Source organism: Lipomyces tetrasporus, assembly GCF_029532465.1.
Source record: "Lipomyces tetrasporus strain NRRL Y-64009 chromosome Unknown POJ06scaffold_10, whole genome shotgun sequence".
Classification (NCBI taxonomy): domain Eukaryota; kingdom Fungi; phylum Ascomycota; class Lipomycetes; order Lipomycetales; family Lipomycetaceae; genus Lipomyces; species Lipomyces tetrasporus.
Window position 1 is genome coordinate 778,679 of NW_026611605.1, and position 14,645 is coordinate 793,323.

Sequence of the window (14,645 nt, forward strand, 5' to 3'; positions counted from 1 at the left end):
TCCACAGTGAAGAGCTCGACATGAACGGGGGATTCGCAACCTGCCTGTGTCATGCTCACTCAAGCGCGCTATTCAAACTGGCACTGCCATGTTATCCCGGCGATGACAATTCTTATCTCATTTGCAGGAGAAGAAATTCTAAAACGCGAGGCTCTCGTTTGTTCACAACCTTCTCAATTCGATAGCCCTGTTGTCAAATCTGTCAAAACAGTGAGTTCCCTACGTTGACTCGCACGGGCCCCACCGGCGGAATCCTGACAGATAACTGCTGGTCATATCAGAATACAAGTGATTTTCAGTTTTGTCTTGCATCTTTGCTTGGCCACTGTGTCTATTGCCAGTTTATAAGTGCGCACAGCCAGACAAGAGTCACAGGAACAACGTCATTGTTACTGCTTCGAAGTCGCACTTGAGGAAGCGTTGTTATCATCGAGTCATCAAAATTCGCGGTATCCAAAAACAACTCAAAAAAGTAGCCAAAAAATTACACTATCCTCAACAGACCACTCGCACAGAACAGCAGAATACGAAAACAAAACCAAAAAAAAAAGGTGCAGGATCACGCCAACACTTCGCCGTTCTCATCAGAACTCTCGACACCCTTGTCAAGCACAACAACGTCAGTCTTCGTCCGCTGTTGTTGCAAAAACTCCGGGAACCCGGGAATCTCGCGATCGACAAACTCGACGCCGACAATCCGTCCGGCAAAACTAAGTTCGCCGGCGGTATCGTGCATTTCAACAATCGCGACGCGCTCGCAAGTCCACACGACGTCCCACGCCGGCGTGGCGGATTTGGCGTGCGGGACTAGGTCTTGGAATGTGGCGCCGGGCGGCATGAAAGCCGGCTTGTTCACGAATTCGACCACGATGAGGTTGCGGGCTGGATGCCGGTCCAGGACACGCGCATAGAGCCAGCCGTGGGCCAGGCCGACGTTTATCACTGTGCCGCGACGGAAGTTCCATTTCGCGAGCCGGTCTGCGTGCGAGAGTGCGTCGACGGCGAGGACGACGACGCCGGTCGGCGGACGCATGTATCGTTTGCGGGCATCCAGGGCTTGTTTCTGCACGGGGCGGTTTCTCGGCAGTCGCCAGCGGGACCTGTGCGGGTTGTGGCTGTCGGGCGGGCTGTGTGTCATGACCGCGAAAAGATCGCGCGTGATGCGCATGCGTCGCATGTTGGTCTCGTTTATGTGGAAATCAGGCGGCTGTCTGCGGACCGTGATCGTGACCGCGGCGGTCTCGCCCTTTTTGACAACGCGCCGGTTGGCGTACGACGGGACGTGCACGATTTTCTGGACAACAATGTCGTAGTAGATCGGCCGGCCCCGGACGTCATACCCGTCCGGACCGAGCGTGCACACGTTCCCGAGTGCGAGCTCACCTTTGTGGCCGACGACATGGACGTTGAAGCGACCCGTGCGCGCGTCGAATCGTGCGGCCGTGATGTGGAAGATCGGAGACTCGTCGTCGGCCCAAAACACGGTCCGGATGTTACCGCCGATCCGGCGCGGCGGCTGAATCGAAAAGCAGTCGAGACGGGCAGGCAAGGTGATGGCGGGCGCGAACCAGTGCTTGACGTAGCTGAACAGCGACAGGTACTCGTGCACGCCCGTGAACGTGGCGCTGACGGTGTCGTTGACGCGAAAGAGCGACACGACGAGCGGATGGAACGCCCAGGCCGTGCTCGTAGCCGCCCCCGAGGCCGCGTCGCGCTCGTATTGGTCGTACACGACCGCCGGTTCCATGATCCTGCTGTTGACATGCACGCGATGGCCCGTGTTCCACTCGTGAATGAACAGACAAATCGTCCGCACGATGCCATCGTACTGCGACGACGAGCAGTCGACCAGGACGACGATCTTCGTGCCCAGAAACCGGGTCCGGGCCAGCGTGTTGAGCCAGGCATGCGACAGCTTTGTCGCGCGGATAAGCACGACGTGCGGGTCCCAGGCCGCGATGCGGGCGTGCAGCGTGCCGCAGTGCAGACTGGGCTCATCCTTGGAGCAGATTGCGTGCACGCGGGTCGATGTTGCCGGGTAGTCCCACATACTCTGTCGCTCGTGGGCGCGGTCGGCCACACTGTTTGCGAATTCGCGACCGTCGACGCGGTGCGGGACGCGGTCGAGAAGATAATTGACATGGCCGAACGTGTGAATGGCGGGCGGCGCGTGTTGTTCGGCAGAACGCTTCAACACGTCGAGGTGCCGTCCGACAGACGGCAAGTTTGCCCCTTCGACCAAATACACGCGCACGTAGTTGATCTGGCGACGGAACTGCTTCAGGCCTGGTGTTGCCAGGCGGTAGCAGTCGGACAGGGAAGTGTTGATCTTGACCGGGTCCAGATTCTGCAGCGACCGGATAATCTGTCTCGACGTCTCCTTGTCGCAGTCCTTGAACGTCGGCCATTCATCAACGCAACCGTATTCGCAGTCGGGGTCCGGCCGGATGTGGACCGCCTCGAACCCGGCCGGACAGGGGAACGGTGAGCCGGTGTTGAGATATCCGGAGCGCGCACTGCTCGATCGGCTGGCGAGTATCGGCGGCGACGGTGGCCGGGGCCCTAGCCCACCACCACTGGAGTCGCTGTCGTCGCTGAGTTCCGAGATCGACTCCAGAGGGTGCCGTCGCGAAAACAGTCCTCGGAGTGACATTTGACAGAAACGAAGTCGAGTTGCGGAAAATCAAGTGCGGAAGGACCACGTCTGGCAGACAAAGAGATCTCGGTCCAAATTGACGGCGTCAGAAACGGCAGGTAATAAGCACGGCAGTTACCCGGCAAGAAGTGTCGTTTTGGGTTTCCACCTTCGGCCACTCGGCTATTCCCCCGCAATCAAGCGGCCGGATCAAGAACCTGTTCTAAGAGAGTTTAACAAGAATAAATTACACATCAACTATCGCTTCGCATAAACAGATCATGGCACCGCGGTTTGCGCCTAAAGAACCGGTCGTCCTGGACCCGCCAAAGGACAGGCGATTCACGCAGTCGGAACTGCGACAGTATGATGGTACGTTGAATATTCTGGGCCCCCCCCACCCCAGCGACCAAGCCGCCAAAAGCTGATATCTCGTGCAGGCGTTCACGACCCATCGATCTATGTCGCGGTCAAAGGCACTGTCTTTGACGTGACCAGGAACGGCAAGGTATATGGTCCGGGCGGCTCGTACGCCATTTTCGCTGGCAAAGACGGATCGAGAGGGTTGGCCAAGAGCAGTCTCAAGCCCGAGCACGCTGTGCCGCATACGGACGAGCTGGACGAGGGCGAGCTTACTGTGCTGGACGACTGGTACTCGTATTTCAGTCAGCGGTATAATATCATGGGCAAGGTCGTGCCAGAAAGTGACGCGAAGATATAGGTGCATTGGCTTGTTTGAACGATAATAGCTTGCAGGGTTATATATAAAGCAAGTACAGAAACGCATTTAAAATACATAGTCAGACCCAATATCCAACCGTTTATCAAAATATAATATACTCCCGGAAATTCCTTAATTTAGATAAGAACACCAATGTACTCCAATTAACCCAATAAATCGCAGACCCTTATTCCCACCCGCGCACTATTATTACTGTCGAGCGCCAGCGCGGGACCAGAATCGCTGTTGTGTCGGAGCATCAGCAGCGTGCGGCTGACCTCCTTGCCAGCTTCCTCCATCTCGTCGTCGTCGACGAAAGCAGGACCGGCAGTGGTCGGCGCACTCGCGGTCGACTCGGGGACGTACTGTTCCTCATCGACTCCGTCGTCTTCATCTTCGTCTTCGTCGTCCTCGTCCTCGTCCATCTCTTCATCGTAATCCATTCTGGGCTCCTCGTCGCGGTCAAGATCACTCTCCTCGAAGTGCTGAGTGAGGTCAAACTTCGTTTCGGAGGCGGTCTCGTTACCCGATTCCAGAGCCTCTACTCGAGCCTGTAACTGGCCGATGCATCCCTCGAGATATCGCACATACTCGACCGTGGCCTGCAGAATGCCTAGCTTGTGCAGACTGGCTTCGCCATGGGTCTGACTGGCCACGCGACAGGCGGGGACCATGGTCTTGAGAGCATCAAACTCCTCATTCATCTTCGACCGCCGTCTGCGCTCGATGGCGGAATGGGCGATTTTGCGAGCACTCTTGCGGGTCGCAGCGGACGCGGACGAGCCGGCGCCGCCTCGTTTTGATTTGGATGGCGCCGCTGCCGCAGCAAGCGCCTCGGCCGGCAGTGACTGTTGCTGCTTGGCAATGGTCTTTGCCGCCGCGGGTTTTGGCAGAACAGGTTGCATCTGGATGATTCGACGCGACCGCATAGGCGGCGGCGGCAGTTTGGACGGCGCAAACTTGCTGCGGGTCTGGACATTAGCCTCCTGCTGCTGTTGTTGTTGTTGCTGTTGCTGTTGCTGAGTGCGTGGGGCCGAAGTCTTGGGCAAAAGCTGTGGTCGGCTGGAGTCGTTTGATGATGTGACTGACGGGGGTAGGAAGAATGCAGCGATTTCCGGCGCGCACTGGGGATCGTTGGGCAAGATGTCAGTTGAAGGGGGGGGAGTGATGAGTGGTCCAGCCGGCGAGCGAGGACACTCAAGAGGCGAAGATGTCGGCGATGGCATTGTGGACAACGCTGACATGGTCATTATTGGTGGTAGTGAGGAGGTGGTGGTGATGCAACGCACAAGCAGGGTGGTGTGCGTGGTATTATATGTGTAATAATCAGGGATGGAGCAGCAGCAACCGCATCTCTGTCTCGGCCCAGCGCCACGACGAGCCAATAACCGGGGGGGGGGGCCAGATCAGATAGCAGCAGTAACAATCATCATAATGAGTGTTGTGTTAAATTGTGTGAGGCGACCCCAATGAGAACAAAAGGCGTTCGGTGAAAAAGGCACGCGGGCTTCCGCTGCTCGCGTGTGCTCGCTCTGTGGCCTGCCATTGGTCGTCTTAGTAGGCGGTCGCGTGCACACAAAAGTCCACCGAAGCCCGCACTGTCCACACGTGCCCCATCCTAATAATGATTTGGTGCGACTCTCACCACCACCGCGTTCTTCCGTGGCCCGGCATCTTCCTCTGATTTGCTTGTCTTGTGCCATGCCGCCTGCCCAGATATGATAGCAAAATAATGTTAACGCACGTGCACCGGCCTGTAAATTCCTGTAAAACAGTACCGGCCATTATTAGTGTATGTGGTCGGCAATAATGCTTTCGAAATCAGATCAGATGTTATATTATATACCATATACTACTCCTTTTGCTTTTTCATCTTAGATTGAACAATACACAGATACGAATCACCCAGTTCGGTCAGGTCACGTGATCGCTTTGTGCAGTTGGGGGGTTTTGTCCTTCCTGGTTATAGCGATTGGTTCGATGGTCTAGTTGGTCATGGCATCTGCTTAACACGCAGAACGTCCCCAGTTCGATCCTGGGTCGAATCAGATCCTTTTTTTGTTTGTTTGAATAATTTTTTTTTGGTTGAAAAGCATATTTTTTTGCGCCATATAAATTTTGTCGGCTAGGACTTTCTGCCTGCCGGCACAGCATGAGACAGTTTGCTGTAGGCAGTGAATGCAGCCAGCCGCATCGTGTCGCCCAGGATGATGTGATGGGTGGCTCAGCTTAATGAGTGCGATTCAAACCAGCCGATTTGGCAATAGCGCATCCACTATCTCGAGTTTTCGACATTTATATGACGATATCTGAATATCAACTGCCAACCAGCAGGCAACATGGTTTGTGCAACTCGTCAGGGCACAATGTGGCGGTGCGTGCTGTATACAGATCAGACCGCATCTTAACAATACTTGACAGGCACCGCCACGAAGCAGCAGCCACGCCCGCCCATCTAAGCTTCGCAATCTATTAGTTAGCAAAACCTCGCGCAAAATATCATTGACTGGTATCTAGCAATGCAAAGCGCAGCTCATCGCTCCATTCTGGCAAAGCAAGACGCCATATATTTTGCCTCGAGGTTGCTGTAGACTGATTCTACAGTCAATTCTCTACAATTGCCTTTCTTTGAAGGTACGACAGAAGACTGAAATCGCATTGCGATACTGTCCCATGGTTGCACCGCCCTGCCTTTAATATCCAACCTCGGCACTTTGCTAGTATTCAATCTTGCTGCTGCGCCGCGCACTCCACGAGCGGTTTTTTTTGGCTAGTCACGAACACCTAATTGATATCGATCTACCCAGTGGTGCACATTCAATATCTTACATCGCCAGGCGCAGTCTGCGTCCTCCTTTTGATCTGGTCATGCATTCTTGTCTTCGCTCCTTGTGACCCGTAGCCTGCAGACGCCATGAGTCGCAGGGACGTTTACGATTCCCTCCTGCGGATCGGCTACTCGATTATCAAGCCCCGCTTCATCCTCTTCCATGGTCCGTTTTTGCCATTGTCTGCATTATTGTCATCCCTAACTCTCGTGCAGCGATATACATTATGGCCGCTACGATCCTAGGGTCAATCCTGATCTATCCGGTCCGCAACATTGCCTATATCGACGCCCTCTTCCTCGCCGCTGGCGCGGCAACCCAATCGGGTCTCAACACCGTCGACCTCAACAATGTGACGGTGTGGCAGCAAGTCGTGCTCTACCTCATCCCCGCCTTCACAAACCCGATGTCCATTCACACATGTCTCGTGTTTGTGCGTCTGTACTGGTTCGAGAAAGCGTTCAAGGACATTGCCCAAAAATCTCGGCTCGACCACCGGGTGCGAAAAGCTCGGAGCTATGCCGTCGATGAGCGTGACATCGAAGGTGGCCAGGGCGTCGAGGGCCGGCCCATCAGGATCTTGCGTTCTGAAAAAATGACAGAGACAAATTTCCCTGGATACAGAGGAATGACCGCGCCTCATCAAAGGACAGACAGCGACCTCAGCGCCGACCATGAGCCGCCGTTTAAAGTTGGCAATCGCCATCCGAGACGGGGTTCCGACCAGATTGGCGACGAGCTTGCTATCCAGGATGATTCAGACAATGAAGAGAGCGGCGAGTCATCTCAGTCGTCAGACCCCAAATGTGCGCTGTTTTCCCTTTTGCCGAAGTATGACGTGATGGAGGACTAACTTTCCTGAACCAGGGGGCCTTGCCAATGACCGGCCATCATCGTCTTCCGACGACCGTGACCACGATCAAGGTCCGCATTCGCCTACTAGTGTCCCGAACCAAAGTCCAGCTGGTCGCGACATTCGCTTCGTCGATCTGCCATCACCACGCAATCAACAACTAGATAGGCCCTACAGCTACCTGGAGCATGGGCCCGCGTTGGTCATCAAATCCCCCCGGCAGCAAGAACTTGAAGCTGAACTGGCGGCGGCGGACGCGAAGCAACGCGGCACTACGGATATCCAATTTGCGTCCCCGATTGCCGGAGTCCGGCATCACCTGCCATTCAAGCGACGCAAGTCGGCCGCAAGCTTTGGCTTCACGAGGCGGTCGGGTGGCAGTTTCGACCAGGAGCATGACGAGGACGACGACGATGTCAGGAATCACACCCTCCGACCAACGCGGTCCACCGTCGTCGGCCCGTCGCGTAACGGCGCCGATGGCTCCGGCAACAAGATCATGAAGCGCGCGATCACTATCGAAGCGCCAGAAAGTTCAGAAGGTCGTCCTCGAGGACCCCCAGCCAAGACGAACTCGTTCGGCGACCTGATCTTTTATCGGTCGACGACGATCGATCGCATCGAACGCATCGTCTCGCGCACACTGAAAGGCAAGAGGGACGGGTCTCCCAATTCGAGACGGTCGGTCGGGTCACGAAGGTCGTTAGCAGTCCTGCCATACTTGTCTTACGAGCCTACTCTGGCGCGGAACTCGACCTTTGTTGGTCTGACCGACGAGCAGCGAGAAGAGCTAGGTGGAGTTGAATACCGTGCTCTGCGCACGCTCGCCATCGTGCTAATCGCATATTTCTTCGGGTTCTTGGTCTTAGCCCACATCTGCTTGATCCCATGGATCCTAAGGGATAGTCGGTACCGTCCCGTCCCGGAGAGTTACGCCCAGAAACCGGCATGGTGGGGCGCCTTCATGGCCACGTCGTCGTTTATGGATGTGGGCCTGAGTATTGTGCCGACGTCCATGATTGAGTTTCAGTTAGCAGTCTTTCCGCTTTTGCTGATGAGTTTTATGATTGTGATTGGGAATACGGGGTTTCCGTGCATGCTGCGGCTGATTATCTGGACCATGTCGAAATTGGTTCCCGCCGGCTCGGCCATGCAGGAGTCCTTGCTCTTCTTGCTCGATCACCCGCGCCGGTGTTTCACGCTGCTCTTCCCGTCGGGCCCAACCTGGTGGCTTTTTGCCGTCCTCGTGATCCTCAATGGCGCGGATCTCATCCTGTTTGTCGTTCTCGACATCGGCAACTCACTCTTCGCGTCCTGGTCCGCGGGCCAAAAAATCCTTGACGGGTTATTCCAGGCGTTTTCGACCCGAACGGCTGGCTTGGCTGTCGTGGACTTGTCACTCCTACATCCGGCAGTGCAGGTCAGTTATCTCGTGATGATGTACATCTCAGTCCTGCCTATCGCCATCAGCGTCCGCCGCACGAACGTGTACGAAGAGCAATCGCTAGGGATCTACGACAGGCCGGAAGACGAAGTAGCAGAGGACAACGAAGACGACGAGGAGTTTTCCGAGCGCGGAGACGAAATGCTCTTGGACAACGACGTTCCTGGCGCCAACGGCCTCGCGCGCCGCTCGACGAACCCGGACGATCCTGAAAAGCTCCGCCGCCGTTCGTCTATCGGTCGTCTCTCCAAGCGCCGCTTCAAGCCAAAACAAAAGAAACAACCCACCTCGTTCGTCGCCAACCATCTCCGTCGCCAGTTGTCGTTCGATTTATGGTACATCTTTCTTGGCCTTTTTATCGTTTGTATAGCGGAAGGGCGCAAGTTACAGGACCCGAATGCTTTTGGGTTCAATATTTTCTCCGTGCTTTTTGAGGTCGTGAGTGCATATGGTACTGTCGGATTGAGCTTGGGGTACCCAGGTACTTCTACGTCGTTCTCGGCCCAGCTTAGCGTTATTAGCAAACTTGTAATTATCGCAATGATGGTGAGTTTCCCGTTCCTCCTCCTGCGGTCGTGTTTATATTATTGTGACTTGAGATTGCTGACCGAGCTTACCAGATCCGTGGCCGCCACCGTGGTCTCCCCTACGCACTCGACCGAGCAATCATCTTGCCGAGCGAGTCCATGGCAAAGAAGGACATGAAGCAGGAGTCCCGGGCCGAGCGGCGTCTGTCGCTTGGTTCAAATCCTGGCATGCCGCGCACGAGCACGTTTGGCCGCACGTCCGGGTTCGAGCCCCCGCGCGAGGTCTAACCGTTGATGCCGTCGCGGCTAGTCCTCGTGGCCGGAGTTTTGTTATTAATTTTTTTGTGTTTGTTTAAAGTAATTGGGTTGCTCGTATGGCATTTTGGTTAGACTCGCGGTATCGGTTGGGTTTGATCCGAATATTTTATGTTTCTTTATTTTTTTTTTTTTTTTTTTTTTTTTTTTTTTTTACATTGTTGGCTTTTCAGATTGAAATAAAAGAAATATATGAATTACTAACAACCCGGCACTATCAGAATTTTAAACCTAACCTACAGTGATTAAATGATATCCGTAACGTACAAGTTTCCCACATAAACAAAATCCACAAGCAAGTCCAATCACCCAAAAATTACGGTCAATTCAAAACAGGGATTTTCATGGCCGATTCTGTCGCCCATCCTCCCCGCCGCGGCAAGGGGCTCTCGCTTCGGCGTGACTACTGGCGCAACTTCCACGCCATGTACGCGGCCCCCAGGGCCGTAAACCCGCCCAGCTGTAACGTGACGCCGATCGAGTTGACGCCAGTCCGGTTCGCGTCGTCGTCGTCGCCGCCACCGGTCAACTCGTCTGACTTGCCCGGATCCAGGATCGAGAATATGACAAATGATATGAACGTTGACACGAACTGCGGGATCGTGATCGAGACGTTGTGCAGGCCCAGATAAATGCCGGCCTGCTCGGACGACTCGTGGGATTCGTCGTCGCTCGGGTCGTCGTCCTCGTCGGACGAAAACGAAACCGCGTCGGTCGAAAAGCGAGCTTCGCTGATACGAATGGCATCAGAAGGACCGGGCACTGGTGCTGATGCGGGTGCAGACGACGCGACAGCCTCTAGTGGCTGCGCGCCGACGTAGTCCTTGCCTTGGTCCATCGTGGCCACGAGCTGTCTACTCCGTCTCGGCGCCTCAACCGCACTTTCCTCGTCCGCGACCGGCTCCTCAACCGTGCTAACAGACTCGTATCCGTCGCTTGTCGTCGCCGCCGGCGCGTTCAGCTTTCTAATCTCCTCGGCAAGCATGGAATACGGCGCCCACGACGACAGCGCCCACGAGAACCCGCAGAGGCCGACAATGAACGTAGCGGACTTGACGGACCTGACAAACACCGTGCCGAACATGGCAAGAGCGTAGACTACGTGGCCGATGCTCCACGCGGTCGGCAGCGTCGGCCGGTATGGCGCAGTCGCGTGCATAAAGTCTGCGATGAAATCCGGCATGTATTCGTACGTCGCCTTGTTGTGGTGGGCGTCTGAATTCGGAGACACGATGAAGAAGGGGAGCACGAGCGAGCATATCAGCGTGACGGTAGAATATACCGTCAACGCGAGCGACCCGACCCGACCGATATCGCCTACTCTGTCCCGGGAGTCCGACAAGTCGCCGTCACCGTAGCGGACATAGATTTCGCCGACCCAGGTCGAAGAGTAGAACAAAAACGTGAACCAGCCATACCATGCGAACAGCTGGACCGTGAAGATCTGACGGATGCGATTCGGCAGATGGAAGCCTGTCTGCAGGAGTGCCTTGAGGATGTGGTAGATCGAGCCTGACTTGTCGGCCTCGTTCGCAAGGATTAAAACGCGCTCTTCGACCGCCCACGAAGTCAGGCCGACGCAAAAAAGCAACGCCAGAGACGAGATCGCACAGAGCACTTTGAGCTGCGTGTTGCCGAGGTAGGGGAAGTAGTCGACCAGGTTTATAACCCCGGCAAAGTACCCGATAAGATGGCCGCCGGCGACCATTCGTCCTGCCCACGCATTCGCCAGCTCTTGCTTTGACTTTGGCAGCGAGTCGACAATAATTGCTCGGCAGCATGCTTGCACTATCCCAACCGTATTAGGCTCTGGCGCCACCAACGACTAAACATGAGCAAAAACTACGCACCCGCATTCACGCTAAAATCCGCAGCAAAGACCGACAAGACGGCAAACACGATCGTGACGGTCGGCGCCCAGCGTTCAGACTTGACAAAGATGTCGACGAATTCCCTTGTCCACGCCATGAGCATAAGCGACAGACCGACAATGACAGACCCGATAACCATGAACGGCCGTCTTCGTCCGTACCGCGACGTGCACTCATCCGACCACACGCCGACGACCGGCTGCATAATCAATCCGGAAAGCGGGCCTGCCACCCAGACGAAGGATAGCATCGACTTGGTCATGCCGAGCGAGAGAAGGTACACGTTGACGTACGACTGCTCAACCCCGTGAAGCGTATGTTAGCTTGCAGTATTTTCATGGAACAAGTCAAGTCAAAGGGGGACATATCCATGTGAACTGCAATCCAGCAACGCATATTGTCAAAAGAAACATACGCATGGGCTCAGATGAGCCACGCACAAACGCGCGGCCGGCCCATTGAACGGTCGCCATCTTTTTCCTCTCGTGTCGGGTATATCGTATCCTTGCAACGTCACACCGACAATGAGATGGCGCAATCGATGGGGGCGACGGAACAGTGCGGTATGGGGCCTGGGAACACAAGTGTAGATATCACGAATTGGGTGTGACGACCGATAGCGAAGGCTCACGGATCACAAACAGAGTCAGGGTCATGAAAGCTTGGTGAACGGGATCTAACCCTAGCCCTGATGGCAGCACGGGACGATCGACGTCATAGTTAGATCATGTTATGCGGATCATGTCAAGCCCACAACAATTAGCGGTGCAAACACTAAATGTTTATGGGATTCGTTCATAGAGTAGTTTATGGGTTAAATTGCTAAACGGCAACGAGCATCCAACTATTTCTCACAGACATAAACCATTCACTTAAGCCTCGGAGCGCTCAGCAGTTCAGTACAGCTTCTCGACGTACTTGTAGAATCCGCTACCCTGGATCTCAGCAATTTCCTTCTCCAGCGCGGTAGGCTGGCGGGACGCGTCCGGGCCGGCGTAAGTGCCCGCACCCCAAGGACTGCCGCCGTGGACCTCGTTGAAGGTGGCCATCAGATCCCATGCGCGGTATCCGGCAGGCACGAACGTGATACCGTGGTGCATCAATACCGAGAGCGAGTTTAGGGCTGTAGTTTCCTGGCCACCCTGAGGCGTCGCTGTCGACACGAAGATTCCAGCCGTTTTGCCGATGAGTTTCTTGCTCAACCAAATCTAACGGACAACAAACACTTGGAGTCATTATTATCGCAATCGATTAGTTATCTTATTAGCTTATCTTATTCTTAGTGTCCCATTGATTAATCGACCGGCCATATCGGGCGCCCGATGTGATAAATTGGATGACAGCGAGTGATAAATAAAATACATATCAATTGTGGCCCAACAACAACAAGCATATTCCGAGTCAATCGAGGTCAGCGTGGACCAATTAGCACAGTTAGTTACACACGACAAGACCATTGGCGAGTTGGAAATGATCCCCGCTGACCTCAAATTCTCTATATTCACCACTAGACGCGTCTGATATCGTGAAACGGCAGTTGTCATGATTGATATGGCGCATTTGCAGATTCATCTTCTTGCGATCCAGAAGCAGATGCTTCTGGAATTTTTGGGAACCCTGACCCAGACAGATGATATAGGCAGGGTGACGTTCGGGTACTAAAGACGACCTTCTCATCTCTATATGTACGCCGGTGACACAGATGCCGCAGCCCCTGGCCAACTCCTTTAGGTCGTATACGATCTTTTTGTGCCCTTCGGTCGATTGGACAATTCGGTAATGGTTATTTCTCTTGCTATACATGCCGTCACTGTCGATTAGGCCAGCAATGACGGCCAGACGCGTATCTTCGTCAGCCGTCATATATGATGACGGAATACCACCGCTTTTGTTGTTCAATAGGCCGAGTTTCCGGAGACCTTCGAGAACGGGGTTACACCCTTGCCGTCTACCTTTACCTTCAGAGCACGCGATCCTGTACGCGAAGCAGTCATGGTTCCTTACATAGCCGTTTCGCATCTTCGTGCCTGCAGTATGGCTCAAACTTTTTGCCAAATGGAGCATAGGAGCTCCTTCTTCGGCAGACCTGTTCAGCCGGTGAACGTAAGACTGCAGCCAGGCAATAATCTCAGGGTCCACGGAGGAAATTCGCGTATTGTCAGCATGGCCATCACCTAGCCATAATCCTAGGAAGTAGGGATCAAGCGGCAAATCTTGTGGGCCCGTGGAGGCAGTGGACAGATCAATGGAAAGGGGAGCACGGTAGAGCCATATGCGACGGCGCTTGACGTCGTTATTACAGAGTCGTCCATACTCCTCCAGTGTCAGGTTGAATTTGTCCCCATCTCTGACAATTAGAGGATCGAGAACATGATGACGATCGCCACGCAATAAGGAAAGCGCCAATTGTGCCTGGGATTCGGTAGTGAAATGGGGCATTACCGTTCGAAATCCTTTACAACCGCAGACAAAGCTGTCAATAGACTTCCTGATGACGGCAAACCGAATCGCAGACGTGTCGTCCAACTCCACTGATGAAGAGTCAGCATCCAGATGGAGATTACCGTCGCCCTGCAGCGTGCGCGTTCGCTCGCAGCGAGTAAACCAGCATACAGCGTTTGTTGTCGTGCACAGACTGGGTGTTGTCTGGCTCGCCGTAAGAGAAAGTCGAAACCCCGGAGCGAATGTGAAAGACGATTTTGCTCTCGAGTCAAATTCCGTATACGTGATCTTCTTCAGGGCACCAGTGACAGGTTGTGCAACACCGATGCAAGGGACTGGCCGATTTGCTGCATCGTAAAGGTAGTCGCCAATTTGGATGTCACCGACGGGTTTAACGCCGGTGGTCGTACGTACCATTGTGTCTGGTGCGAGTCCTTGAGATGGCATATTGAGAACGTGGTCTTAACGAAGAGTTGTAATGAAGATATTGTTTGGAAGTGTAAAGCGCGATAGTCAATGAAGAAAGAAGGAGGAAGGAGGAAGGAGGTTTGGCAAGTTGGGGCAAGTATCTAGTCTATATGTCAGCGTTCTACGCAGCGCGTTGGAGTTTCGTGCTGAACTTCATTCCAGAAAGTCGTACATAAGACGCAGCGGACTTCATGCTGTGGATTTCTGTTCAACAGCGCCTCAGGGCATGCGGCTCCACTGTGAGCCGCACTAGCAGCCGCCTCGTTTTTGTTATCTAACACCAAATTCTCTGGGCAAAGGGCGCCCTCGCTGAAGGCCACCGGTTGCATCTATTTTTAGAGTGCAGACATGTCACTTTAAGACGACCATAAACATACTGCCAAGTTTAGAAGCGACTTGGTATCTGTTGTTGAGTATTTAATAGAAGCGCATGGGATAGAAGTATTTGGGATTGTAACGAGGCGCGCATTCTCCTTCAACAGGTTCAATTTCTGGAAGAAGATTTACCGACGCAGTGGGCGGCGCACAAGGACTTGACTGC

General features: G+C 54.2%; 7 protein-coding genes and 1 non-coding gene across 8 annotated transcripts; 3 read left to right on the top strand and 5 right to left on the bottom strand.

The window, feature by feature from the left end:
* Positions 1 to 229: 229 nt before the first annotated feature.
* Positions 230 to 2,711, bottom strand: POJ06DRAFT_25729 (uncharacterized protein). The gene has a single exon (XM_056188127.1). The coding sequence runs from the start codon at positions 2,651 to 2,653 to the stop codon at positions 560 to 562; it is 2,094 nt and encodes a 697-aa protein (XP_056041404.1). The 5' UTR covers positions 2,654 to 2,711; the 3' UTR covers positions 230 to 559.
* A 205-nt stretch (positions 2,712 to 2,916) lies between these two features.
* On the top strand, positions 2,917 to 3,356 carry POJ06DRAFT_270770 (cytochrome b5-like heme/steroid binding domain-containing protein; the record flags this gene model as incomplete). The annotated part of the gene is made up of 2 exons (XM_056189462.1): positions 2,917 to 3,007; positions 3,076 to 3,356. 2 exons carry the CDS (start codon positions 2,917 to 2,919, stop codon positions 3,354 to 3,356), a joined length of 372 nt encoding a protein of 123 aa, XP_056041405.1.
* On the bottom strand, positions 3,306 to 4,695 carry POJ06DRAFT_25838 (uncharacterized protein). The gene has a single exon (XM_056188265.1). It carries the CDS (start codon positions 4,604 to 4,606, stop codon positions 3,521 to 3,523), a length of 1,086 nt encoding a protein of 361 aa, XP_056041406.1. The 5' UTR covers positions 4,607 to 4,695; the 3' UTR covers positions 3,306 to 3,520.
* A 635-nt stretch (positions 4,696 to 5,330) lies between these two features.
* On the top strand, positions 5,331 to 5,404 carry POJ06DRAFT_t70. The gene has a single exon. It is a non-coding gene; the product is annotated as a tRNA-Val (tRNA).
* Positions 5,405 to 6,138: 734 nt separating this feature from the next.
* POJ06DRAFT_227226 (cation transport protein-domain-containing protein) lies at positions 6,139 to 9,478 on the top strand. Its single transcript, XM_056185742.1, has 4 exons — positions 6,139 to 6,349; positions 6,400 to 6,990; positions 7,052 to 9,027; positions 9,102 to 9,478. Exons 1-4 carry the CDS (start codon positions 6,271 to 6,273, stop codon positions 9,294 to 9,296), a joined length of 2,841 nt encoding a protein of 946 aa, XP_056041407.1. The 5' UTR covers positions 6,139 to 6,270; the 3' UTR covers positions 9,297 to 9,478.
* Position 9,479: 1 nt separating this feature from the next.
* POJ06DRAFT_260562 (uncharacterized protein) lies at positions 9,480 to 11,868 on the bottom strand. The gene is made up of 2 exons (XM_056188503.1): positions 11,174 to 11,868; positions 9,480 to 11,111 (listed from the first exon to the last, which is right to left on the bottom strand). Exons 1-2 carry the CDS (start codon positions 11,454 to 11,456, stop codon positions 9,727 to 9,729), a joined length of 1,668 nt encoding a protein of 555 aa, XP_056041408.1. The 5' UTR covers positions 11,457 to 11,868; the 3' UTR covers positions 9,480 to 9,726.
* Positions 11,869 to 12,090: 222 nt separating this feature from the next.
* Positions 12,091 to 12,384, bottom strand: POJ06DRAFT_201548 (flavoprotein-like protein; the record flags this gene model as incomplete). Its single annotated transcript, XM_056185243.1, has 1 exon — positions 12,091 to 12,384. A coding segment is annotated over one exon (294 nt), but the record flags the coding sequence as incomplete, so codon positions are not given.
* Positions 12,385 to 12,529: 145 nt separating this feature from the next.
* POJ06DRAFT_25949 (uncharacterized protein) lies at positions 12,530 to 14,464 on the bottom strand. Its single transcript, XM_056188395.1, has one exon. The coding sequence runs from the start codon at positions 14,081 to 14,083 to the stop codon at positions 12,629 to 12,631; it is 1,455 nt and encodes a 484-aa protein (XP_056041410.1). The 5' UTR covers positions 14,084 to 14,464; the 3' UTR covers positions 12,530 to 12,628.
* Between the last annotated feature and the right edge of the window lie 181 nt (positions 14,465 to 14,645).